The sequence below is a fragment of the Rhinolophus ferrumequinum genome, chromosome 25 (assembly GCF_004115265.2).
Source record: "Rhinolophus ferrumequinum isolate MPI-CBG mRhiFer1 chromosome 25, mRhiFer1_v1.p, whole genome shotgun sequence".
Lineage (NCBI taxonomy): Eukaryota > Metazoa > Chordata > Mammalia > Chiroptera > Rhinolophidae > Rhinolophus > Rhinolophus ferrumequinum.
Genome location: NC_046308.1, coordinates 30276892 through 30302987, shown reverse-complemented (window position 1 = coordinate 30302987; position 26096 = coordinate 30276892). Strand labels below are relative to the sequence as shown.

The window sequence follows — 26096 nt, the reverse complement described above, 5'->3', positions numbered from 1 at the left end:
GGGTGTCTACCTCAGGAAACAGTAAAAAGGAAGAGATGGTGTCCACAAATTAAACAGAGTGGAGCAATGAGAAGAACGCTGGATTTTCCAGCCTTTCTGCATGACATGCACAGTTCCTGGTGTATTAACAGACTCTGCCCCATTCCCTAAAGACAACCCACACCTTTCCATCAAGGAGCCTTCCCTAGGCCTGCAATATCCGCTCTTCACCGTCTATCTACCTGTTGAAAGTATTTGCATTCTTCCTCTGCTCGATTGGATGTAATGTCATTCTCTCCTGAATCCCCAGAGTGCTGTTTCCCATTATAGCACTTGCTCCCCTAGTTATTTCCATACCTCTCTTATGCCACTGACAAGACTTCAGTATGTCATAGTGCAGTGTCACTGAAACCAATTATGCTGGGTTCCAGTCCTAGTTCTGGAAATATTGCTGTGGACTGAACCCAAAGTTTATATACGTTGAAGCCCTAACCCCTACTGTGATGGTATTTGGAGATGGGGCCTTTGGGAGGTAATTAGAATTCGATAAGGCCCTGAGGGTGGGGCCCTCATGATGGGATTAGTCTCCTTATAAGAAGAGACCAGAGAGCTTGCTTCTTCTTTTCACCCTCCCCTCAACCTTCTCACCCTCATATGAAGAGATAGTGAGAAGGAGGCCAAGAAGAGAGCTCTCATCAAAGAATCAAATCCAGCACCATGATCTTGGACTTCCCAGCTTCCACAACTGCGGGAAATAAATTCCTGTTGTTTAAGCCACCCAGCCTGTAGTAATCCCTTATGGTAGCTGGAGCTGATTAGTACAGCTGTGTAACTATGGGCACACCCTTCATCATTTGGGCTCTCTTTCCTTCTCTGTCAAGTGTGGACATTAAAAACCTGTCTCACTTCACCAATTTGTGTAATTCCACGAAGACTGAATGTACAATAGTGAAAATCATTAAGAAACTTTAAGGGGTGAAAGGAGAGTGAAGCAACCTGTTACCGAATGCAAGTTTCTATGAAAGTTATGTGTGGAAACAATATCAAGTGACTGCGCAAGTCCCAGTTCTGTTGTGGAGCCTTGGGTGAATCTTATAGTACCTCTGGGGCCTGTTTCCCTGCCCACAAAATCAGGGACTGAAACTCAGGGATCTCTAAATTCTTATAAATCTAAATGCCAATAAAATGAAACAAGTGAAATTACCTGAGTTCAGGGCAGTGGCTTCACTATTCAGGCTTCTGGGGCTGTCTGTTCAAGACTGAGTTCTAATATCATGGGATGTGACAAGGAAATATAGAAAAGTGATTTAGGGAGTGTGCAATTTAAAATTAGTTAGGTCCTGAAAGAAGTTTATTTGCATTTTCTGGTCACGGAAGGATCATTAATAAGAGTTTATTGCCCCGTTCATCAATGTTCTTGACTTTAAAATGTTACCCTATTTTTATTACATGTCACTGACAGGCCCATACCTAGTCTTGCAGTTCTCAAACAATAATTTTTCATCTTAAATATGCTCATATCACTTACCAAGTCATATGAAGAATATTGTGCTTTCATTATATCACCTTTTGGGCATAAAAGTAAAAGGTCCTAAAATAACCTCCTATTTTCTTCTATCTTCTTAAGAATCAGACTTTCTCCTAAGAGTTCTCTTCCATGTACACTTAAGATGTGTGCATTTCATTGTTGGGGGGAAAAGTAAAGTTTATGTCCCTAAATGTATACTTGTATGAATAGCATGCACTCATTCATTTGACACTTAGTTATCCAACATCTATTCAAGTGAGGTAAACCAGGCTAGGGTAGTTGCTCCCAAATCAAGATGCTTTTCTAAATCAACTAAGAAGTTTTACGAAAAGGCAAATTCCTAAGCCCCTACCTCAGAAATTCTGAATCACTAAGGCTAAGCTGACATAAAGGAATCAGTTTTGCTAAAGCTCTCCAGGGAATTCTAATCCACTAATACTTTTGAGAGTATGATTTTTTTTTTTTTTTACTGGGGAATAGTGAGTTTCTCCAGGGCCCATAAGCTCCAAGTTGTCCTTCAATCTAGTTGTGGAGCGCAGAGCTCAGCACCAAGTTCAGTCGCCGTTTTCAATCTTTAGTTGCACGGGGCACAGCCCACCGTCCCATGTGGGAATTGAACCCGCAACCTTGTTGTTGAGCGCTCTCGCTCTAACCAACTGAGCCGTCCGGCCGCCCTGAGAGTTTGATTCTTGAATATCATGGACCAGTTTTTTTAAAAAATGGTTTAATTGGAGTTGCTAATTTTAAATTACCAATGTTATCGTTTTCCAAATAAAACATTACATTAAGACACAACTATGTATTATCACCACTGTTTCATTAAAGAAAGAACATTTAACCAAAAAAAAAAGTAAAAATGGTCATAATTTTAAAATTTAATAGCTGGATACAATGTGATTTTTTTTTGACCACTCAATACATTGCCTTTGTTTGTTTCATTACGAATCAGAATGGTGAACACTTTATCCTGGAACAGTCCCGGTCTAACACAGGTGTTGTAACATTACAGTACAGGAAATAAATATGAATTGGTTATATACCTTGGTCGTGGCCTATAACAGGTAGTCTTTAAATATGCCATACCTAGAATGCATCCCCCTCCAAATCCACCCCCACCCCATTCACAATGAATTCAGTATTTAAGATTTGGTTCAAGTGTCACCTGCTCATGGAAGTTTTCTGCTCTTCCCCTTCTTCTCCAAGATTGAGTTGGTGCACCTCCTTTGTGCTCCCCCAAATATTCTGTATATACCTCTGACACACTATTTGTAAAATAAATATTAATCATTTGCTTTCTTTACTGTCTCCTTAATTACACCATGAGTCCCTTGAGGAGAGGAACCATGTTTTGTTCATCTCTTTCCCTTCACAATCCAGCATACTAGTTGTACTTAATAGGCATTCAAAAAATATTTGCTGGACGAACACATAGTTAAATGAGCTCTACAGTCTGGCAGAGAGGATAAAACTGTGCATATATAAATATAGTTCTAGGTGGAAAGTCATATATGGCCTAAGAGGAGAGCAACCTAAGTTTTTTAGGGAATGAAGAGGAGGAGGAAGCTGGTTACATCTGGCTGAGGATATGAGGCAAGGATAACAGAAATTATATCTGAGGTTTCCTAGGAATATACACACAGCAGTGCATATATAGTATCGAGAGACGACAAGAAGCATAGAAGGACAATGTGAGCAGAAGCATAGCACTGGAAAAACATAAGGCAGGTAAGAGAAAATGTCAATATTTTACTTAATTGAAGCACAGTGTAATAAATAGCAAAGATAGGATGGTAGGTACTATCACTGCCTAAAAAGATACTGAGGAGCCATAGTAATTTTTGAACAAAGATATAACTAGAATTGGCTTTTAGGCAAATTAAGTGTGACATCTATATAAGGAATAAACTAGAGCCTAGAGGCAAGGAGGCCAGCTAGGAGCCTTTTGCAATATCGGGGACAGAGTACACATGAGTAGAACTAAGAGAGGTGCAGTGGGATTGGAAAGGAGACAGATGCAAAAGGTAAGTTATTGGCCCCAGGAGCCAGTAAAACAGAAGGGGAGGAGGAATAAAAAGAACCTTAAGTGTCCAAACATAATGCCTGGGAGAATATGATAATGACAATGTCATTGGCAGAAATGAGAAGACTATGGAGATGGGGGAAGAGCTGAGATGATGAAATGCCAGCAAAATCTCCAGCATGAGGTGAATAGCAATTATTTTGAAAAAAGCTCAGAGAGAGCTTGGAATTAGAATTAGAATTTGGGAAGTCATTTAGCCAAAAGTTACTAGTTAACTCCATGAGATAGCCAAATGGGGACAGCAGCAAGAGAGGTAGAAAGAAACCCAGAAGGATACATTGCTTTTCTATTTAAGCAATGCTTGTCATCACAGCATAGAGTTAAAAGCTAGAAAAGACCAAGTTGGATGAGGACTAAGAAAGGGACACTGAACTTGGAGACCATTGAACTTAGTCATTGGTCATTTCTCTGTAAGGAAAACACCTTTCCTTGCAGTAAGTAAAGGTTTAAGTTGCTCCTGAGGGAGAGCTAACAAGTACAGTTGTCTCTTCTGTTTCCTGTTGAAAGAGCTAACTAGTAGAGTAGCTCTTATGAGGTATGGGTGGAGAGTTGTGTTATTGTTGCTGTGTGTCATTGATAAGAAGGCATTGGGAGGAAGGGAGAAACTGAAAATGCAAGACAGACCATTGAGATTTGTAAGATGAGTAGTATCTTCATTTTAAAGATGAGGAAACTGAGGCTCAGAGAGGTTAAATAATTTGCCCACAGCCGAAACCAGTAACCAGCAGAGAAGGAAATTGAATCTTGGTTTGTGTGACTCAAAGACGTAAGGTCTTCTATTCACATGATGCTCACCAGCTCCATACCAGATGTCAGAAAGTATTAGTCTAATAAATCCCTCAGTGGAGACATGGAAAATGTATCAATGACTGGCTATTATTTTTGCTTGCATTTTTAAAGTGGCTTTGTGATATTCTGTAAAATCACATTTTATAGAGATGCCACTCTATAAAAATGTTACTCAAAGAGTTAGAAAGTTACCTAGTTGTTCCAAATTTCTCTTCTGCTTAGATGGCTGCCGTGTTCCCTCTGTCACTGATGCTGAACAGGTGAATCACTTCTGTGAAGGACATTGGGCTTGAAGCAGAACAGGTTTAACCTCATATGATGTACACCTTTACCACATGACTAGATAATTAAGATTTAAATATTTTAATTTAGAAAGTCTTTCTTTCTACCTCCTACTGGTCTAGACTAAAACAAGGATCTGGTTTCCAAACAAGTCAAATAGACAAAAAGGTCAAGTACTTAAAATCAAGACAGATTCAATACCCAAATTCAATAATGCCAGAGAAGGGTCTAGACATAGTAAAGAATCTGGCCCTAAAGTACACCTGTAAATATCTTTTGTTTCCAAAAATAATATTGATTTAGCTGATTACAATCTGGGTATGTAGGTGTGTCTGAAATATAATGCTTACAAAATAATTTTGAACACACTACGCATATACTAAGTTTTGTTTTCCTGGTAAACTCGTTTACAGGCTTAAAGTAAAGAAGGTTTGTAAGACCTAAAACTTATACACTCTTCGGTGCCCTTATAAAGACACACAATGTAAAATTGTTAAGGTCCCTTCCAAGGCGCTGGAGGAGACTGAAGCAAAAGAGTGGCCCCGAAGCTTAATCTTTATTAGCTCTGAGAAAAGCTGCCTCTGGCTGTAAATCACTTTTAGAGGAGTTGTTATTTCATGTGACCCTGTTTATTTACCTACTTTCATTTGTTGTCCCTGAGTGTTTATTTGAAAGAAACCATCCCTTCCCTTGTACTTGGTCTGTTTTGCCTCTGTGCTACGGCTATTTTCTCAGCTGTCCAGAATGATGCCACATTTTTTAGCGCTCTCATTTGGTGCTTCTTTGAATGATTTCTTTTGCCTTCAGTGCAGAAAACAGAAAATGATGATAAAAACCTCAGTGTTGGGAATAACTTGCACTCAAACTTCTTACTCTTGGTGATTTCATCATGGTACTTACTTTTCAGGAAAGCTGATGTGAAATTACTCAGCTTGAGAAGCCCCAAATCAAAGAGTTTGAAGATATTTGTCATCTTTCTATCTTGTGCAGAAGTCCTTCCTAAAACATCCATAATGGAAGGGCGGAGAAATTCATAGCTCTATGATCAGAAATTTTGTCTTTTTATTGAGCTAATCTTCATCACATATTTGAAGATTGTTGTCATATCCCATTCAGCCCTCCCCATTCTCAAAGTGTTTTTTTTAATGTAAACAGACTCGTTTCTATAATCATTTTACTTGTGACATTGTTTCTAGACCTTCTTACTATCTATGTGCATCTGTATATATTCCAATTTACCTCTAAAAATTTGTATTTTTAGAGGTAAATAAAAAGCACAATATTTCACATGCTATATGGAGTACAATGGCCTTTTTCTGGACAGTGTATGTTTTATTAATACAACCTAACATTTCCTGATGAGACATCAATGCCTAAGTCACATAATGATTCATTCAATAGATACTTATTACAGCATGCCATGTGCTTTACTTGGGATATAAAGTGAAATATGATGTGCTTCTTATTCTCAATTTGATTAATAAATAAAGGATCTTTTTGTTCAAGTGTTATGATAACAGGGAAAATTTCCCAAAGGAGAAGATGCTTTAACTGCGTTTGAAACTATAGGAGTCACATGGACAAAGAAGGTGGCTATGGTTAGCAGATGTCAGCCAAGTAGAGGAATCAGTCTGAGTGTGGACAGGGCAGCACGAAGCAGCGTGACACCATTTAGGAATGACAGAGAGAAGAGAGACCATGAGAAATAAAGGTACTGAGCTTAAGATTTTAAACTTTATCTTGACAGCTATGGGGAACTACTAAATGATAGTCAGATTTGCATCTTAGAATGATAACTCTGTCAGCAGCAGGACAGAGTCAGAATGGGCCAGACCAGGATACTGTGAAAATAATCCAGAGGAGACATAGTGAGAACCTGGACCAGGTCAGAGGAAATAGAAACGCAGAGGAGAGTGACATAGGGGTTAGAAACTGCCCCACTTGATGGCCTGAGAGACACAGAAGAAATGCACATTGTAGACAAGGTAGGGAGTGGTAGCAGATAACATAGCGGTTAAACAGGGACTTTAGATTCAGATGAATTTCAGGTTGTGTGACCTTAAATGATTTAATTTCATCAAACCTTAACATTCTCTTTGCAAAATAAGACAATATCACCTTTTCGGCAGGGATCTTATACAGACCAAACAATGGATAAAGTGCTTACACGTTTTATCCAGTGCATACTGCATAGCAAGTGCTTGATACAGTAGTAGATAATTGTGGTTAGTTGTTTATGGTGATGGTGATTATGCTGGTGCAATTTAGCAAGATAGAGAATTCAGCAGGAAGAGCAAGTTTGTGGAAGAGACAATGATATTATAAGAGGAGTTCATATTTGTATAGTGCTTTTCAATTTTCAAATTTCTTTGGTATCCATTATCTCATTTCATGTTCAAAAGAACTCTGTAAGAGTTATTTATTTCATTGCTAGGACTCCATTTTAGGAAAATAATCCAAAATGAGAATAAATAGTGGAAAATGTCTATGAGATATGGTAAATTTTTTAAAAAGCAGAATGCAAAATTGTATATATAATTTCAATTGCACATTTAAAGTAGCCTAGAAGAAAAAAACCAACACATGAATTTTTTCTGGATGGTTGGATTGTAAATGATTGTTTTATTCTTCTTAATATATTTCGGTGCTTTTCTAATTTTCTATAATGGATATGAATTACTTTTATAATGGAGGGAGGAATGGTACACTCCTCTTTTGTTTTTCTTTGTCTTATTAACAATGCCTTGTTAAATAGATAGCTTAGTTGTTAGTATTATCTCCGTTTTATAATACTAACACTTCTATTGATAATAATAACTATAACTAACACTTAGAAAGTACTTACTATGCGCCAGCCATTGTCCTAAGTATCTTAATAGGTATTAGGTTTAGGTATGAGTTTAGAGTTTATTAGAATTGTCTCATTTTTATGTATTTGGCTGTAAATAACAGAAATGTGAAATTAGCTTAAATAAAAATGGCATTTATTGGCTTACATAACTAGAAAAATGTAGAGGTGAAGGGGTAGAGAGCAGGCATGGTTCCAATCAGGACTTCCACACACATCTCTGTGATTCTCCTGGTCCTCATGTGGCAGCTTCATCCACAGGCTAACAATGAGTTCTGCAACAGTTTCAGATCCTACACTAATTCAACACAGGAAATGGTTCAGAAGAAAAGACAGCTCCCGCCCCAGCCTTCCAAGCAAGAGTCCTGAGAGTCTCTGGTTGAAAAATTTAGGTCACATACCCATTCCTGAATCAATAACTGAGAGATGGGGTGGGAGGAGGGGCAAAAATACAATCTGCTGAGTGTCTTAAGTCAACCAGGACCTCCCAAGGATATAGAGGTGAGGGAAGTGTGAGGGAGGGGTGGTAACTGAAAATCAAATAGGAAGGGAGAATTGGGGAAAGGATGTTAGGTAGGAAATAGACAATGTCAGTGACTATATTTCTCAACATTCATTTTAGTTTGGATCTTACTGCCAGGAAAACTTCATCTTTCCCCCTTCCAAAATGTCTTTCCTGGGATCCTTATTTTGGTACTCCATTTATTATTCTATGCATCATCAAATATATGTTGTTTAGATAGTCTATGAAACCGCACAGCTTTAAATTACTTGGAAACCTTTGAGTTGAAGGTGAGATGTAGAAAAAGCTAATATAACATACTCTTCTTCTTTGACTTATTGACAGTGTTTGTTTGTTTGTTGTTTTAATTAAAAAATGTCAGCTATCTCAGGCAGAGCCTCACAGAGTAAGAGGGGTTTGATGGAACCCCAAGGTCTGTTCCTGTTTTTTTGTTTGTTGTTGTTTTGTTCTGTTTTTATTTTTTAATATATAACAGCTCTATTGAGAGGTAGTATACATACCATACAATTCACCGATTTAAAGTGTATATAACTCAATGGTTTTTAGTACATTCACAGAGTGGTGCAACAATTGCCAATTTTAGAACATTTTCATTACATCAAAAAGAAACATTGAACCCATTGGTAGTCAGTCTCCATTCCCTCCGCCTCCCTCCCCCAAGCTTTAGGCAACCACTAAGTTACTTTCTGTATCTATGGATTGAACTTTTAATATAAATGGAGTCATAAAATATGTAGTCCTTTGATGACTGGCTTCTTTCACTAAACATATTTTCAAGGTTCAACTATGTTACAGCATGTATCAGTACTTCATTCCTTTTTATTGTTATATAATATTTCATTATATATATATATATATATATATATACACACACATATATATATGTATATATATATATACCACATCTCATTTAACCATTCATCAGTTGATGGATATTTAGGTTGTTTCTACTTTTTGGCTCTTATGAGTGATGTGTTTATGGATATTTGTGTACAAGTTTTTGTGTGGACATATGTTTTAATTTCTCTTCGGTATATATCTAAAAGTAGAATTTCTGGGTCATATGGTAGTTCTCTGTTTTGTAGGTCTTAATCAGAGCCCATAAAATACTACTTTAAGGTAACCAAACTCAAAAGAGATTGCTATGTAGAACTAAAAATACATCAATCGACAATGGGGTTACAGATTTCAAGAGACCAGAATATTCATACTAACTTTTGGGGACTATCCTTTTCGATGTCAGGTATATAAGAAACTGAAAATTACTTCATTTAATTTTTAATTTAATACAACTGTCTAAGGCTTAGTGAGATTAGATCATTTTTTCCAGGTTTCATAGAAATTAGGTGAAAACAATAGGATTTGAACCCAGATCTTCCTCTTTCTAGACCTGTCTCTCTTATCCCTTTTGCCATGATAATCGGATCTATCTGAATGAATATTTCCATTCACTGACTGCAGATGGAAACTTCCAGAAAGGAAGTTTAGGAAAGCAATGTACATTTTTATATATTTTTTTGTTTTTCAAGAATGAATAACAATAGGAAATTGTTATACATACAAATAATATCATTTATATTGTTATTATTAAATGTATAAAATAGTCAAAATGCCGACTTTTGTTTTTTTGTGGATTTCTGACACATTTTGAAAAAAATGACTTGAAATCAATTAATGCAGTGAAAGAGTTAAGCACTAGATTAGACACATACTCCTTAAACACCATCAAATATCTCAGTGCTCATTTGTTAGAAATGAGTATTTCCTGTATTTGCATCCACAATTATATTCCCTCTGCAGGTAGCTATTTGAAATAAGCATATGCTAACTCTCAGTGGCTTTACTCTCAAAAGGTGACCTGATATCCAAATTCTGGAGGCACCTTGATGTGGCTTTCTTTCTACTGACTTTTGTTCCTAATCGCATTTTCTGGCACACCTCCTTAAAAGCATAGTCAGCAGCATTCAAGCAGCTCCTGGATTCCTGCCCTACAGGGACGTTTGATGATGACTGTACTATTTTGAGATAAAAAAGGTTCTGCATCCAGCAGTCCAGAAACATATTCTAAATCAGTCTTAAAACCCCTCATTACATTTTACATGATGAAGGCTGCTGAAGACTTGAGTTGTTTCCAGATACACTATTGTAAATCATGTCTCACTCCTTTTTGGGATGGGCTGCAGACCATACAAGGGAGCTATTCACTGTGTGGTGACTAACCCCACTGTCATATCTTCAGATGTTGCTAATCTTGGAATGGCCAGATTTGCTCCAGATCTTTACAGAAAACCAGGGTTGTACCATCTGTACTTTGCTGGTATTCACACACTAAATTACATAGCCATGATAAAATATTATGAAATGAAGATTCATCTTGAGAAGTTTTGTTAAATTTGTTAGATGTGGTGTGGTGATGTGAGAAAAAAATTTTTTCCTTTGAAATGCATACTGAAGAGTATCCAGGGATAAAACTGAAAAGTAAAAGGTTGCCCCTAAAAGAAGAGCCTGTGAGAAGCAGACAGAATTGAATATTTGATACAAATACAGTTGATCCTTTAACAATGCGGGTGGGGAGAACAGTTAGGGGTGCAGACGCCCAAAAATCCATGAACAGCATTTGACTCCCCAAAAACTTAGCTACTAATAGACTGCTGTTGACCAGAAGCATTATCAAGAACATAAACAGTCCACTAACACATATTTCGTATATTACATGTGTTATATACTGTATTCTTACAATAAAGTAAGCTAGAGAAAAGAAAATGTTATTAAGAAACCATAAGGAAGAGAAGATACATTTACAGTATTTATTGAAAAATTCCACATATAAGTGGACCCGCACAGTTCAAAACTGTGTTGTTCAAGGGTCAACTGTAATTTTAAAGTGCATAACTATTACTTGAATCATTGAGATTTGACTATGTGTGCAACCTTTCAGATCTGATAGAAATTATGTACACTGAAGTGCATAGAGAACAGTAAAGATAAATTATGAGGCAAATGTATCAACTGACATGTTTGATGAGGATAAGTGATACGTGAATACCAGAAGATCAAGTTAACATCACCAAATAAAAAGATTGTAACAGTTTCAAGTCGTAAAGACTGATGTATGGGGCAATAACCCATCCTTGCAAGAGAAGTTATTCTGTAGTGGTTGTTTTTAATCTTTTGCTTTTGGCTGCTGCCCTAGATAAATTAAGGTTGAAGCTTTCAGGATCTATGAGGTTGAATTTACAGTGACAAACGGTGCAGATAGGTCTAAGGATTTGTGCCTTCAATGATAGGTTTTCTATATAATTTCTCATCGTGCCATTTTGCTTAGTTCTTTATATAAAATAAAAAAAAACTGGGATGTTCAATCCTGAGTTCTGTTTTATCTATCACTCAGCTATGTTATAAGTCAATTCTGATTTGAGTTCAGAAGTATCTGATGAAAACCAAACAAGTGAGCTCTCAGCCACGTATCTAACTTTATGTGTTATCCGTGACCACTTATTACTCAAACTGCTACCCCCATTTTTAGCCATTCCCTTGAGGAAATGCAAGGAAGTATTTTTTAAAAAGTCAGTTTTTCCCCTGGTTGAGAAATTCTGCCAAAAGGAGACCTGGGAGTGAGAAAAGAGAAGGGACAGGTAAGATATAGAGAAAATCATGGTGAGACAATTAGTTAAAGTGAATTTTGGGGTTTGTTTAAGTTCCACTTTGTATCAAAAACTAATGTAGTACCATTTGGCTTGGGTATGAATATGCTTAGTAAATACCTCAAAACTTCCTTAGATTTAGTAACAATTTTTGCCTGCCACTAAGTCACTTTGAATTATTGAGCATTAATCAACATTAAGGGAAACTAGACATTCTCAAGCAATTGCTGACACCTTAAACACTAACAGCCTATAGTTACCAAATTCCTGAGCCAAAGATATTTTATATTTGTGTGGTGATAGTATTTTCTAAAGCTAAAATTAAGACATATGATCAGATAATGAGATGAAATATTTTAAATCAGACTAGCCACCATACTACTTAACAGTTAAACTAGTATTTTTCCATTCTATACCCTGTTCATAATTGCTTTCATTGTTGTGTATTGGCCAACCTTCACCTTAATCAAACCCTTTCATTCGGGTAGAAACCAACACAAAGAACATGTATTAAAGGGGGGGGGGGGAAATGTGGAGAAATAAATAGTGTAAAATAACTGGAAATCATGGTGCTTAGATATTAATTTTCTTCAGTAATGTTAGGTCATTATTTTTATTAAAATTTATTTGTTAGAACAGTTGTTAGGCCATTTTTAAAAACTAGTTTACAACTGTGGCACATCTGATTTGCAAGAACAAAAGAGAGAAAAGCAATCCTGCTATATTCCGCATTGGGAAGATTATTCTTAGAGTATTGTATACAATTTTGGTTTCCCTAATTGTAGAGAGGTGTGCACAACTTGGGAATAGTCCCCAAAAATCAACCAAACTTTCAGAGGCTAGAAAATAATCCATATGGAATTTATCTTCCAGTTATACTCACACAAATGGGAAATAATGAATGTTCATGTTTATCCATCACAACATTATTTATAATGACAAAAGACTGGAATCCACCTAAAAGTTGATCAACATGAGACTGGTTAGGGGAATTACAGTGCAGCTATGCAATGGAATTGATGGAAGCTATAAAAAAGATTGAGGAAACTGTATTGTGTTAGGGAAAGATCTCCAAGACATATTGTTAAGTGAAACAAGTTCAAAACAGTGTATGGAGTATGCTGGCATCATATTAAAAAGTAAAATAAAGGATGATATATGTTTATATCTGCCTGTGTCTGATAAAAATAATCTCTGGAAGAATACACAAGAAATCAGTTAGGGTGATTACTTATAAAGGTCAGGTGGGAAGTGAAATGAATGGGAGATGGAGAAGCAAAGAGACTTTATGTTATAGCTTTTTATACTTTTAGATTCTTGCAAATGTGTTACTTACTAAAATACTAAATAGATAATTTTAAACAAACAGCAAAAATTAAAAGAAATAATACAAAAAATCATGAGAGGGATGAAGCATCCACATTTATGAAGAGCCCCAAGTAATACATCTTATCTAAATATCTCCATAATCAGTATAAATTACCATATGGTTAACTCGATTGCAAAGACAAACAATGAATGAATTGATTGTGCCATAATATAGTTCACTCATGATTCAAAGACATGGCCCTAATTCACAAAAGAGAAGATTGAATTAGTAACTGATTTTTTTTCCAAAATGATAAAGAATTAGTCAATGAAAGAATAATACAATTCACTATTCCCTGGATCTAATGATGTTTATAAAGCACTTTCCCATTTGCAAACTGCTTTCACATGTATTTTCTCATTTGATCCACCTTTACAAAAACATTATGTGGTATGTAGGACAGAAATGTCTATTTTTCATTTTATAAATACAAATAAGAAATCGGAATAAAGAGAAGATGAACACTTGCAGATTTTCTCCGCCAACAGGACAAGATATTTGCAATTGGAACTAGCTTGAAAAATGAGGAATTATATGATCACTTGCCTTGCCAAGTCACTGGACCCCTTAGAAATGCTTATAGCTTTAAAATTCTTCTACTGCTTTTTGCCCAGAGTCATTTCTCAATTATTTATTTTCCTTTGTTCTGGTGCAGAGATTTAGCCAAATTTCTGACTTATCTCATTTCTTCACAGTAAAAGGCATAGAAAATCTCTTTATTTTCCATCCATTCCATGTTAAATTGTGATGTAATAATTATGGAAGAGAGCTTGTGAGACGACAGGTTCCTGGGACCTCTTGCCAAAGGTTCTGAGTCATGGAATCTTAGGTGGAGTCTAGGGATCCGCTTTTTTTTTTTTTTGTAAGCATATGACTATCCTCATACAGGTGGTCTGAGCATTGTCCTAAATAATATGTTCCACAGCAAGTGACTAGTTACTTGTAACTCAGTGTGACTAATTAAAATCAGTCAGGTTTTCTTTCCAAGATCATTATTGTTTCTGCAAAGTGACAAAGGCATGGAGCTAGAAGTAATGATTAGCCTCTAGTGAGTTGAAAAGAAAGCTGTGGTGACAGCACAAGTGCTAATATTTGCCTAGCGTTCAGGAAAAGACTTACAAAATTAACTCAAAACTCATCAGATTTATTTCCTTTACTTCTGGAAATCTGAAAGTATGAGATTGAACTCATCTTGGAGGGTCTGAGCAAGCTGCCTATTTGCTTCTGAGGAGAATTTTAAGTGTTGATGATGTCTATTAAAGACCTAAGTGGTTTGAGATTTGGTTACCCTGGTGACTGCCTCTCTCTCTCTGCAGCGCTGCAGCAGTTTGAGATCTGGTAGAGCACATCAACTTACAGGTTCCAAATTCCATCTAGAGGAGAGGGAAATGAAAACCACCAAGGACTCATCATGGAGCACCCTGTGTACAGAACTTCCTCCCCACTGCAATCCTGGTGAAGCTCCAGTTTGGCTTTCTTCAGAGTTTGGACCAACATTTATCTTTCTTCAGCTGGCTTCTCCATAAGAGAGAATTTCATGAAAGCTGCTTTAAAATTATTTAAAGTAGTTTAATGCCTTAAGCACACATTTGTCATTGGCTTAAGACTTTTATAGTTTTAAATAACTTTCTGAATGTTTTTAACTTTGTACTCATGCCCCAAGGCAATTATTACAAAGGACATACTTTTATTAATTGAAATAATAAATACTTTATAGGTGCTCTAATAAAGTGTGGTGATTTAACGTTTAAATAGTATATCGACTCATTCTAGAACAGCCATAGAGCACATTTCTGTAAAAGCCAAATGGAAAAATGCAGAGAGAGAATAAACCCAATGAAAAATTAAATAATGGTGCACTAGGTGAGATCACAGAAACAATAGAGAGCATTGTAGGAAAAAATTTCCTCGTGAGTTTTGGAAAGACATATTCACCAGGAATTTCATTTGCTAACTATTTTTCTTTGATTCAAAAATTAGCAAGTGTTAGCTTATCTTGTTGCCCTGTCGGTAGAGTATGTCCTCTATGTAAATAAGAGTCATTCTGAGCTGTAACCACTTACTGACCTTATGAAGTCACTGAATATATATTGGCCAATTTCTCCACACTCGGCCTCTGTTAGTTGACAATTAGTCTGATTTCCAAGAAGGGAATAGATAGATACAGCAACTATAAGCTTGTCTAAGGATAAAACTGGATTCCTATTACATTTGCTTCAAATCCTTTTAAACTCTCCTTCACAAATAAAATAGCAAGGAGCCTTAGAAGGGTAGATCTACTTATGTCTCTTGGTGAGATCTTGATTTGAAAATCTTGTAACAGCTGAAAGATGTTGGCCAGGACAGAAGCCTGAGAGGCTTGCTAGAAACAACAGTCTCTAAGGAAGAGGGAAGAGGGCTCTCATTAGTTAGCTTTATCTTCCTCATTCATGTATTACCCTGTTTCCTCACCCTGAGTTGCACACACAGACATTTTTCAACGTTAGGAAGATGAAAGTAGGCAATCTGGAAAGTGCAGGAAACAACCATAGCTGCTGCCATGTAATTCCAGACCAGCGTTATCCAACAGCTCTTTCTGAGATACACTCATGTTCTACCTCTGTGCTGTCCAACATAGAAGTTACTGAGCACTTGGAAATATGCCTAGTGTGAGTGAGGAACTGAATTTTAATTTTTTTTAGTTTTAATAAATGTAAATGTAGCCGCATGTGACTTGTGGCTACTATATTGGACAGTGCAATTTTAGACTTACGGGTGGCTTTTTCAGATAATAGAGGGCAAATCCAGATTTCTTGACAGGTTGAGTTGAAATCTTTACCTTGACCAACTCCTGAGTTTGAACCCAAACTAAAAGAAAAAGGTAGTTAAAAAGTGAAAAGGTAGTGAGAAAAAAAATTCTGTTATTGAGACAGAAGGAGAAAACACATACAATTAATTCTAAACCAAGTAGAAATGATAGAAAAGAAAAATGTAGTTGATCACCTGAACATTTGGTATCTATATGATGCTGAAAAACAATTTTGCTTTGTATTTTTTTGAAACTGAATGAAGTGAATGAGCAGATAAATTTGGCATTATATAACATGGTGAAATACAAATGAAAAACAAACACCAGGCAGGCCTAAGTGGATGTGGATTAAATTAAATATTTACACTCTACACAACAGAGCTTTTGTAAAGGGCAATTTTATAAACCAGAAACTTTAATAACAAAAGGGTGGTGGGAATGGTTTTATTTTGTATAAGACCTGCTGTTTGACACCTAGGCCAAAGGCCAGCTGCCAGCAGGTGCCTTAGATATCACAAAATAAAATGATCCAGTTGTGTTTATCTGTATTAGTGTGTATAAGAGAATAAAAAGATGGGTGGTACATAAACCAATCAATGTTGATAGTAGTTGTTTTAGTTAGGTTTTGTTGTTGTCATTGCCTTTATCCTTTCTGTTTTCTCCAGATTTTCAGCATTGAAAACATTACATTTTTTTTCAAAACAGAAAAGCATAGAGAATAACATAGGAAACATTCATGTGCCTACCACCCAGATTGAACAGTTGTTCATAAGTTGTTATATTTGCTTTGATTATTTCTTTAAAAAAAAACAAGAAAGAAATAACTACAGCTGAAGCCCCTATGTACCTTTCCCCTTTGGCAAGTCCCGTTGTCCCTTTGGCATAAGTTTCATGTGTTTTTCCACACATTTGAAGTGCTTTTCCTACACTTGTATATATTCATGAACAACATATAGCACTATTTTAGTGTTCTAAAATTCACAATGTTTTCCAGAGAAGACATACAAAAAGCCTATAGGGACATGAAAAGATGTTCAACATCATTAATCATTAGGAAAATGCAAATCCAAATCACAATTTGATATCATCCTACACCTGTTAGAATGGCTCTTGTCAAAAAGACAAGAGATAACAAGTGTTGGTAAGACTGTGGAGAAAAGGGAATCCTGTGCACTATTGGTGAGGATGTGCACTGGTGCGGTCACTATGGAAAACAGTACGGAACTTCCTCAAAAATTAAGAATAGAAATATGATATCATTCAGCAATTCTACTTCTGGGTGTGTATCTAAAGAAAAAGAAGTCACTATCTCAAAGAGATATCAGCACGCCCATGTTTATTGTAGCATTTCCCACAAATAATCAAGACATGGGAGCAACTGAACTGTCCATCCATAGATGACTGGATCAAGAAAATGTGATATATAGATACAATGGAATATTAATCCTGCCTTTTGTGACAACATGGATAGACTTTGAGGGCATTATGTTAAGTGAAATAAGTCAGACAGATAAGGACAAATACTATATGATCTCCCTTCTATGTGGAATCTAAAAAATCCTGAACTCAGAAGCAGAGAGTAGATTGGTGGCTTCCAGGGACTGAGTGGTGGGGGAGTGGAATGTTGGTCAAAGGGTACAAACTTCCAGTTATAAGATGAATAAGTTCTGAGGATCTAAGGTACAGCATGGTGACCGTAGTTAACAATACTGTAGTTCATACTTGCAAGTTGCTAAAAGAGTAGATCTTAAGTGTTCTCACCACAAAATCAAATGGGATCACTGCACTGTACACCTGAAGCTGAACAATAATGAATGTCAACTATAATTGTATATATAGATGTGTATGTATATGTATGTATATACTTACAAGAAGCGGAGTACAGCATTAGGAATAGAGACAGTGGAAATGTAATGGCTCTGTGGGATGTCAGAGGGATAGTGGATGGGGGGAGGGGGGTTCACACAGTTTGAGGGATATAAATGATAAACGTCTAAGTATTACTTTGTCTTGTGCACCTGAAACTAATAAAAAAAAAAAAGGTAATTATAAGGTGATGGAGATGTTAACTGATCCAACTGTAGGGTTATGCGAGCATATTTCACAATACATAAGTGTAACAAATCATCACTTTGTACACCTTACACTTACACAATGTTGTTGTATGTTGTATGTTCAAGGACTTGCCCAAGGCTAAATAGGTAACAAGGAAGAACCTGAAATCAAACTCTGGCCATTGCACACAGGAGTTTCTGTACCACAACACTTTCCCTCCTGTGGTGCCTTGGGAAGCTCAAGCAGTGCAGAGTGCTGGGCAGAATTCTCCCTTGCTGACAAGGGAAAGGCAAGAAATGAGAAATCAGTAAGGGAAAAGAAAAATAGAGCAAGTGAGAAAAATAGTCATTTTTGGTCAGGTATGTAGTGTTACTAACTTTTGCCCTGGATGTCCATCACTTGCAAAAGACAGACCAAAGTTTATGAAGATTGAGAGGAGAAGCAGCTTAGATATCATTCCACCGCACTTTCAGTGCCTGTTAGAAACCCTAGGGTTGGAGGGTAGGGCTGAAGGCAACTCTTTATTTCCCCCTAGAGCAGTATTTTCCAAACTATAGGAGGTTCTAAGGATATTTTCAGATGTCCCAGTATAGGCATTTGTTGGATGAAGAGATCTTTTTAAGTTGTTTTTATCCTTCTCTACCTGGTGTGTTGAGCAGTCTGAACCAAGTGGAGTACAAGCATAAAATGTTTTCTTTTTTACCTTTTGCCATGCTCAATGAAATCCCCTTTTCCCTTTTTTTTCAGGAAAGAAAGGAAAGGGGGAAAATGTCTCTTCCCTACTAAGTGATGTCTGATCCTCTCTTGGCAGCATTGCTTCTCTGGCTAAAACGTATTGATTATTGACATTCCCTTGTTCCAGGCATCCAAATTCTGATTCTCACATTAGCGTGACAGTGAGTTCTTCAGTGGGCCTTGCATAGTTCCCTGACATCAGACGGTCACTCTGGCTTGACCACTTCAGCTGTCCCTCAGCTCACTTTCCCAGGGGTCATGGCTAGAGATGCAATCAGACTCCTCCAAGGCCTCTGTCTCTGCACCCCCTGCTGGGTTAGCAGCTCCAAATTGGGAGACTGATTCAACTTCCAGTGAGGAGAGATGCCATCTTTCTCACTATTGTGTGATCTCTGTTAGTGTTCTCTCTGTCTCCTCACTGCCTCAGGCCAAATCACACTACCTCACACCAGACCAAGTCTGAGGAATCAGGCCTGATGATTTCCCCAGCCCCTCTCCAGGCCTCTGCTTTTAGGGACTTAAGGGGGCATAATGAAGGAAGCATAAAGTAGCAGGAGCAGGCTCAGCTGCCTCCTGATAAGCCCTAAGAAGGTATCCAACCTCGATTGTTTTCAACTCTCTATACATGGTGGGGCACAAAAAACCTTTTTTGTTCTCAGCCTGAGATCTCAGTCACTGGTTCTGATTACATCAAAGAGAAATTCTCCTCCATTCTAGTATGCCTAAGTCACCTCTCTACCATTTTTAGTTTCCTTTTTCAAGCAGAGAGAGCAAGCCTTCTTCAGGCAATGGCTGCCTACAGACTACAATCATTTGGCTTTCCTTGTATTTATTTTCACAATATATTTTGTTTGTGACAAATGATACTGGTTTTCCATTTACCATAGTGATATAAGGTTTTGTTTTTAAATAAACTTGTGTAAGTTGTTTAAAGTAATTTTGTTTTAAAGAAAAATATTTGGTTGATAATTGTACAGATGGTAAGTGGATATGGAAAAGTAGTGAAATTGGCATTTGAAAGACTAAAGTTTGTGAAACTTAGAAATGTGCTTTAGAAATAAGAGTTAAATTATAATAAAACATCAGAAGGAGAAATTAAAAAAACAATCCCATTTACAATTGCTTCAAAGACTACAAAATACCTGGGAATAAATTTAACCAAATAAGTCAAAGATCTGTACTCAGAAAATTATAAGACACTGAAGAAAGAAATGAAAGAAGATAGAAATAGATGAAAACACATATCATGTTCATGGATAGGAAGAATTAATATAGTTAAAATGTCCATACTGCCTAAGGCAATATACATATTCAACACAATTCCTATCAAACTCCCAAGGACATTTTTCACAGAAATAGAACATATAATCCTAAAATTTATATGGAATCCTTAAAAGACCCCAGATAGCCTCAGCAATCCTGAGAAATAAGAACAAAGTGGGAGGTATAACAATACCTGACTTCAAATTATACTACAAGGCTACAGTAATCAAAATAGCATGGTACTGGCATGAAAACAGAAACATAGATCAATGGAACAGAATAGAGAGTCCAGCAATAAGTCCATGCCTATATGGCCATTTAATCTATGACAATGGAAGCAAGAATGTACGATGGGGTAAAGACAGTCTATTCAATAAATGGTGCTGGGAAACCTGGACAGACACATGCAGAATAATGAGGCTGGACCACCTCCTTACACCATATACAAACATAAATTCAAAATTGCTTAAAGAATTAAATGTAAGATCTGAAATCATAAAATTCCTAGAAGAAAATATAGGAAGAAACTTTACAGACATTACCCCGAGTAAGATTTTTACTGATATATCCCCTCACACAAGGGAAGTAAGAGAAAAAATAAACATGTGGGATTACATCAAACTAAAAAGTCTTTTCACAGCAAAGGAAACCATCAATAAAACAAAAAGGGATCCTACTGAATGGGAAAAGATATTTGCCAATGACGTATCCGATAAGGGGTTAATATCACAAATTTATAAAAAACTCACTCAACTCAACTCAACTCCAAAAAAACAAACAACCCAATTAAAAAATGGGCAGAGGACATGAAGAGACATTTTTCTAAAAGGGACATACAGATGGCAAACAGACATATGAAAAAATGCTCAACCTCGATCTTGTGGGAAGAGCTGAAGCAGGCGCTCTTGGCTTGGCCGGGCCGCTGCAATCCCTGGAGGAACGCGCCGCGCCGCCGAGCCACCATCATGCCTGGGCATTTACAGGAAGGCTTCGGCTGCGTGGTCACCAACCGATTCGACCAGTTATTTGACGACGAATCGGACCCGTTGGAGGTGTTGAAGGCAGCAGAGAACAAGAAAAAAGAAGCCGGCGGGGGCGGCGTTGGGGGCCCTGGGGCCAAGAGCGCTGCTCAGGCCGCAGCTCAGACCAACTCCAATGCGGCAGGCAAACAGCTGCGTAAAGAATCTCAGAAAGATCGCAAGAACCCGTTGCTGCCCAACGTTGGCGTGGTTGACAAGAAAGAGGAGACGCAGCCGCCAGTAGCGCTTAAGAAAGAAGGAATAAGACGTGTTGGAAAAAGACCTGATCAACAACTTCAGGGTAATGGGAAAATAATTGATAGGAGACCAGAAAGGCGACCACCTCGTGAACGACGATTTGAAAAGCCACTTGAAGAAAAGGGTGAAGGAGGAGACTTTTCAGTTGATAGACCGATTATTGACCGGCCTATCCGAGGCCGTGGTGGTCTTGGAAGAGGTCGAGGAGGCCGTGGACGTGGAATGGGCCGAGGAGATGGATTTGATTCTCGTGGCAAACGTGAATTTGATAGGCATAGTGGAAGTGATAGATCTTCTTTTTCACATTACAGTGGCCTGAAGCATGAGGACAAACGTGGAGGTAGCGGATCTCACAACTGGGGAACTGTCAAAGATGAATTAACTGACTTAGAGCAATCAAATGTGACTGAGGAAACACCTGAAGGTGAAGAACATCCAGTTGCAGACGCTGAAAATAAGGAGAATGAAGTTGAAGAAGTAAAGGAAGAGGGTCCAAAAGAAATGACTTTGGATGAATGGAAGGCTATTCAGAATAAGGACCGAGCAAAAGTAGAATTTAATATCCGAAAACCAAACGAAGGTGCTGATGGGCAATGGAAGAAGGGATTTGTTCTTCATAAGTCGAAGGGTGAAGAGGCTCATGCTGAAGATTCGGTTATGGATCATCATTTCCGGAAGCCAGCAAATGATATAACGTCTCAGCTGGAGATCAATTTTGGAGACCTTGGCCGCCCAGGACGTGGTGGCAGGGGAGGACGAGGTGGCCGTGGGCGTGGTGGCCGTCCAAACCGTGGCAGCAGGACTGACAAGTCAAGTGCTTCTGCTCCTGATGTAGATGATCCAGAGGCATTCCCAGCTCTGGCTTAACTGGATGCCATAAAACAACCCTGGTTCCTTTGTGGACCCTCCTCTCTGAGGTTTTGCATGCTTAAGGATCCCAAACGACTAAGAAATTAAAAAAAAAAAAAAGACTGTCATTCATACCTTTCACACCTACAGACTGAATTTTATCTGTTTTGAAAATGAACTTCTCTAGGTACACAGAAGTAACAATATGGTAGTCAGTTTTGTATTTAGAAATGTATTGGTAGCAGGGATGTTTTCATAATTTTCAGAGATTATGCATTCTTCATGAATATTTTGTATTGCTGCTTGCAAACATGCATTTCCAAACTTGAAATATAGGTGTGAACAGTGTGTACCAGTTTAAAGCTTTCACTTCATTTGTGTTTTTTAATTAAGGATTTAGATGTTCCCCCAATTACCGACCGGTTTTAAATACTGGACATATCAGTTTTAATACCTGCTTTGCATTTTCACACATGGTTAACTGGGACATGAAAACTTTGTCAAATTTTATGCTGTGTGGAATAGTAACTACTTTGTGTATTTTAACTTAGTTTTAATATTTTCATTTCTGGGAAAAAATCTTTTCACTTCTCATGATAGTTACATGCTAAATCTTTATATACAGAAATACCAGACTTGAAAAAATTCAAAGCCCATTGGTTTATTAACCCTTGCTCCTGCATGGTTCATTGGGTTCCAATTATAATTGATTCACAATTTCAAAATGTGTGACTTTCCCACTTTAAAAACCAAATTAGACCCTTACTGGTGAAAGTTGTTTAAGCTACTTATTGTTGATAGACACATCCTGTTAGGTGAAGTAGTTTTATGGGTGTTGGGCTTTTCCCACTCCAATAGAGTGGGTGGAACAAAGTTGATTTGGCTAATGCATAATGAAATTTCAACTGTATGGCAAGTTGGTATGACTTGTGTGTGTGAAAGGTCCCAGATCAAAATTGTACACCCATAATCAACAATCCTTTAACCCTTCCTTGTTCTAAAGAAACCAAAGGGCACTGGTTAGTATGGTAAGATGGGGGAGTATATTACTTTTTGGAATTTGGAAAGCAGACAGCTTTAGTCGATCAGATTGGAACAGCAGCACTATCCGTGAAATATAAACCAAAAAATCCTGTTCTTGAATTTCCTATATTGCTATTAATTTTGTCCTGAGTTGATAGATACTGTTCCACAGAAGGTGGTATCTTTTATCTCTTCTCCATTAGAAAATTAGGTTAATAATGGATTACTGAACTGGAACATCACCACTTAGTTAGTAAAACATGGAGAGAATGATTAATAAACAGGTTTTCTACGATCCTTTTTTTAAGTCTTCTGACACATTGTTAAAGCAGGAAAGGAATTTTATTTATAGTTTTAAAAACTTTTTTTGTCACTCGTTAATTTTCAGTTATTTTCTACCAATGTATGGTAATGTCCAGTTTTTAAAATACTGAAGATCTTAAATCATAAAATGTCTGCTGTTTAGCTGATTGGTTCTACCATACACTGAGAGAAGTTGCACAGTACGAAAGTTAATTCATTTGGGTTACTAGTTACCTACCAGTTTGACATCTTAGGAAGGAGGTAATGGTTTTTAATGATGGATAAACGTGCTGGTGTTTTGGATCTTATGCTGAGTGTGTTCTGGTGCTAATGTCTAATACAGTTTTATATTTACAAACATACCTTCTACCCAGAGGCAAGTATTAATTTAGTCCATATGGACTATTGACCCCTCGAGATTGCAGCATACGTACTCCTAAGTCAGTGTGTTTAGACTTTAGAGTATCTTAACTCATTTCTGGACATGTAATATGTTTATAAACCTCTTGGTTTCTAGCAACATATAGAATCACCTGTTATTAAAAACACTTCAAGTTCTACTCTCTGTCAGCCATTGCTGACATTCTGTCACTAGAGAATACACGGCAATATCTGATATGTTGCAAGCTTTCAAGGTAGCCTGAACTTTAAAAAGTTGGTCCATTAGTTGTATCTGGTGGATGTAATTTGCCTCCTAGTACACTCTGTGTCAAGAGCTAAAACTGTGAACCTAACTTTCTTTTATTGGTGGGTAATAAAGATTTTATTTTCATGCTCACTTCTTAAAAGTCATAAAAAAATCAAATAGGAGCCCATTTATCGTCATGTGTTTTCTGACCTGTTTGTGCATCCCTAAGATAATGCTCATATTTTGTCCCCTTATGCTTAGATTTTGTTTATGTGGGGTTTTTTGTTAAACCAGGCTGTCTTAATGACATTTGGGAGGGATACCTGTTTTAAGGAGTACTATAGTAGGAGCATTCTTATAAAATTAATTTCGAGGACTGACGGAACAATTGGCATTTCTCTTAGCAGATCACATATTTAAGTGTGAAGATTAATCATACTGAATGCCACTCTTTGGAGGGGCCACTTTTTCTTTCATACTCTAAAGAAAACTTAATTGATAGAGATCCCTAAATTGTAATGGTGGCTAATTTAATTCTTTAGTGAACTTTTACCTTGATGCTTTTAAATGGGAATTATGTTCGAGTTGATATTAAGATATTTTCAGCTTCTACTGAAATGATTGGGATATGGTTCCTTTTTTTAGTTAAATACTATTTTGAGAGTGGAGTTAAAAATGTATCGCTAGGTACTATACATCTAGTTACTTAGTTTTATTTTAAAGGTGGAAGCAGAACACATCTCCAGGGTTGTAAATGTATTTGAGGCTTATTTTTTGCTATGGGTTAAGTACTCATTCTGATTGTGTTATTTTTTTGCTAGAGATGATTGCACTGAAATAGAAAAATGCTATACTATTAGAAAATTGCATACAAAGTCTATTGTATGTTGGATTTAAAAAAATCTTTAAGAGCACACACACGAGTTGATTATTCAGTTTCTTTTCAATATGTTTGATTGACTTTCTCAAATCAGGTCATATTTGACCATTGTAAAGATTGGTGGTTATTTTATCTATCAGTTCATCCTGTGTTTTAGTATCAAATAGATAATATTGCCTGATTTGTTCAGTCATCATTTAACCAAGAGTTACTGGGAGCCTGTTACATACTAAGCACTGTGCTAAGTAGGAGAAATATTAAGCTGCATGAGATGGGCCTTCCTTTCAAGTAGATCATTTTCTAATGATCATAAAACCAAATGATTTTACAACATGAGGTTAGGAATGGAGATGAACACAAAATTTAAAAGAAACTTAATGGAGAAATGTGAAGGTGGTAGACCTGAAAGATTTTGACTTGAAGGTAAGATTGTATCAGGTATCTTAATGGACATCTATCCCGACATTGAAGTTACTGGCATAACATTTTACAGCTCTCAGGTGCACGCAGTTCTACTTTCTAAAGAAAGTAAATCAGTGTTAGAAAATAGATTCTAATCCAAACATTTGTAATGCTACTGAAATTAACATGTAAACAACTTTAGTGTCTGAACATTTATAAACCAGATCATTTCCAAGTAACTAGAGAAAGCCCAGAACTTGATTACCAGTTTGCTTTGTAGAGTGTATCTAGTAACAAGGCAATAAAATGATATCTAATCAAACTTGCAAAAAAAAAAAAAAAATGCTCAACCTCACTAACCACCAGAGAAATACAAATAAAAACCACAATGAGATACCACCTCACCCCAGTCAAAAAGGCTATCATCAATAAATCAACAAACAACAAGTGCTGATGAGGATGTGGAGAAAAGGGAACGCTTGTGCACTGTTGGTGGGATTGCAGATTGGTGCAGCCACTATGGAAAACAGTATGGAGATATCTGAAAAATCTGAAAATGGAACTACCTTATGATCCAGCAATTCCACTCCTAGATATCTATCCAGAGAAATCCAAAACTCTAATTCAAAAAAATGTATGCTTTCCTATGTTTATTGCAGCACTATACACAATAGCCAAGACATGGAAACAACCGAAATGCCCATCGGTAGACGACTGGATTACAAAACTGTGGTAAATTTATACAATGGAGTATTACGCAGCCATAAAGAAGAAAGAAATCTTACCATTGGCAACAACATGGATGGACCTAGAGAACATTATGTTAAGTGAAATAAGTCAGACAGAGAAAG

At 37.0% G+C, this 26096-nt stretch overlaps 1 protein-coding gene across 1 annotated transcript; it reads left to right on the top strand.

The window, feature by feature from the left end:
* Positions 1 to 20834: 20834 nt before the first annotated feature.
* On the top strand, positions 20835 to 22925 carry LOC117017225 (plasminogen activator inhibitor 1 RNA-binding protein-like). The gene has a single exon (XM_033097190.1). The coding sequence runs from the start codon at positions 20849 to 20851 to the stop codon at positions 22025 to 22027; it is 1179 nt and encodes a 392-aa protein (XP_032953081.1). The 5' UTR covers positions 20835 to 20848; the 3' UTR covers positions 22028 to 22925.
* Positions 22926 to 26096: the final 3171 nt, after the last annotated feature.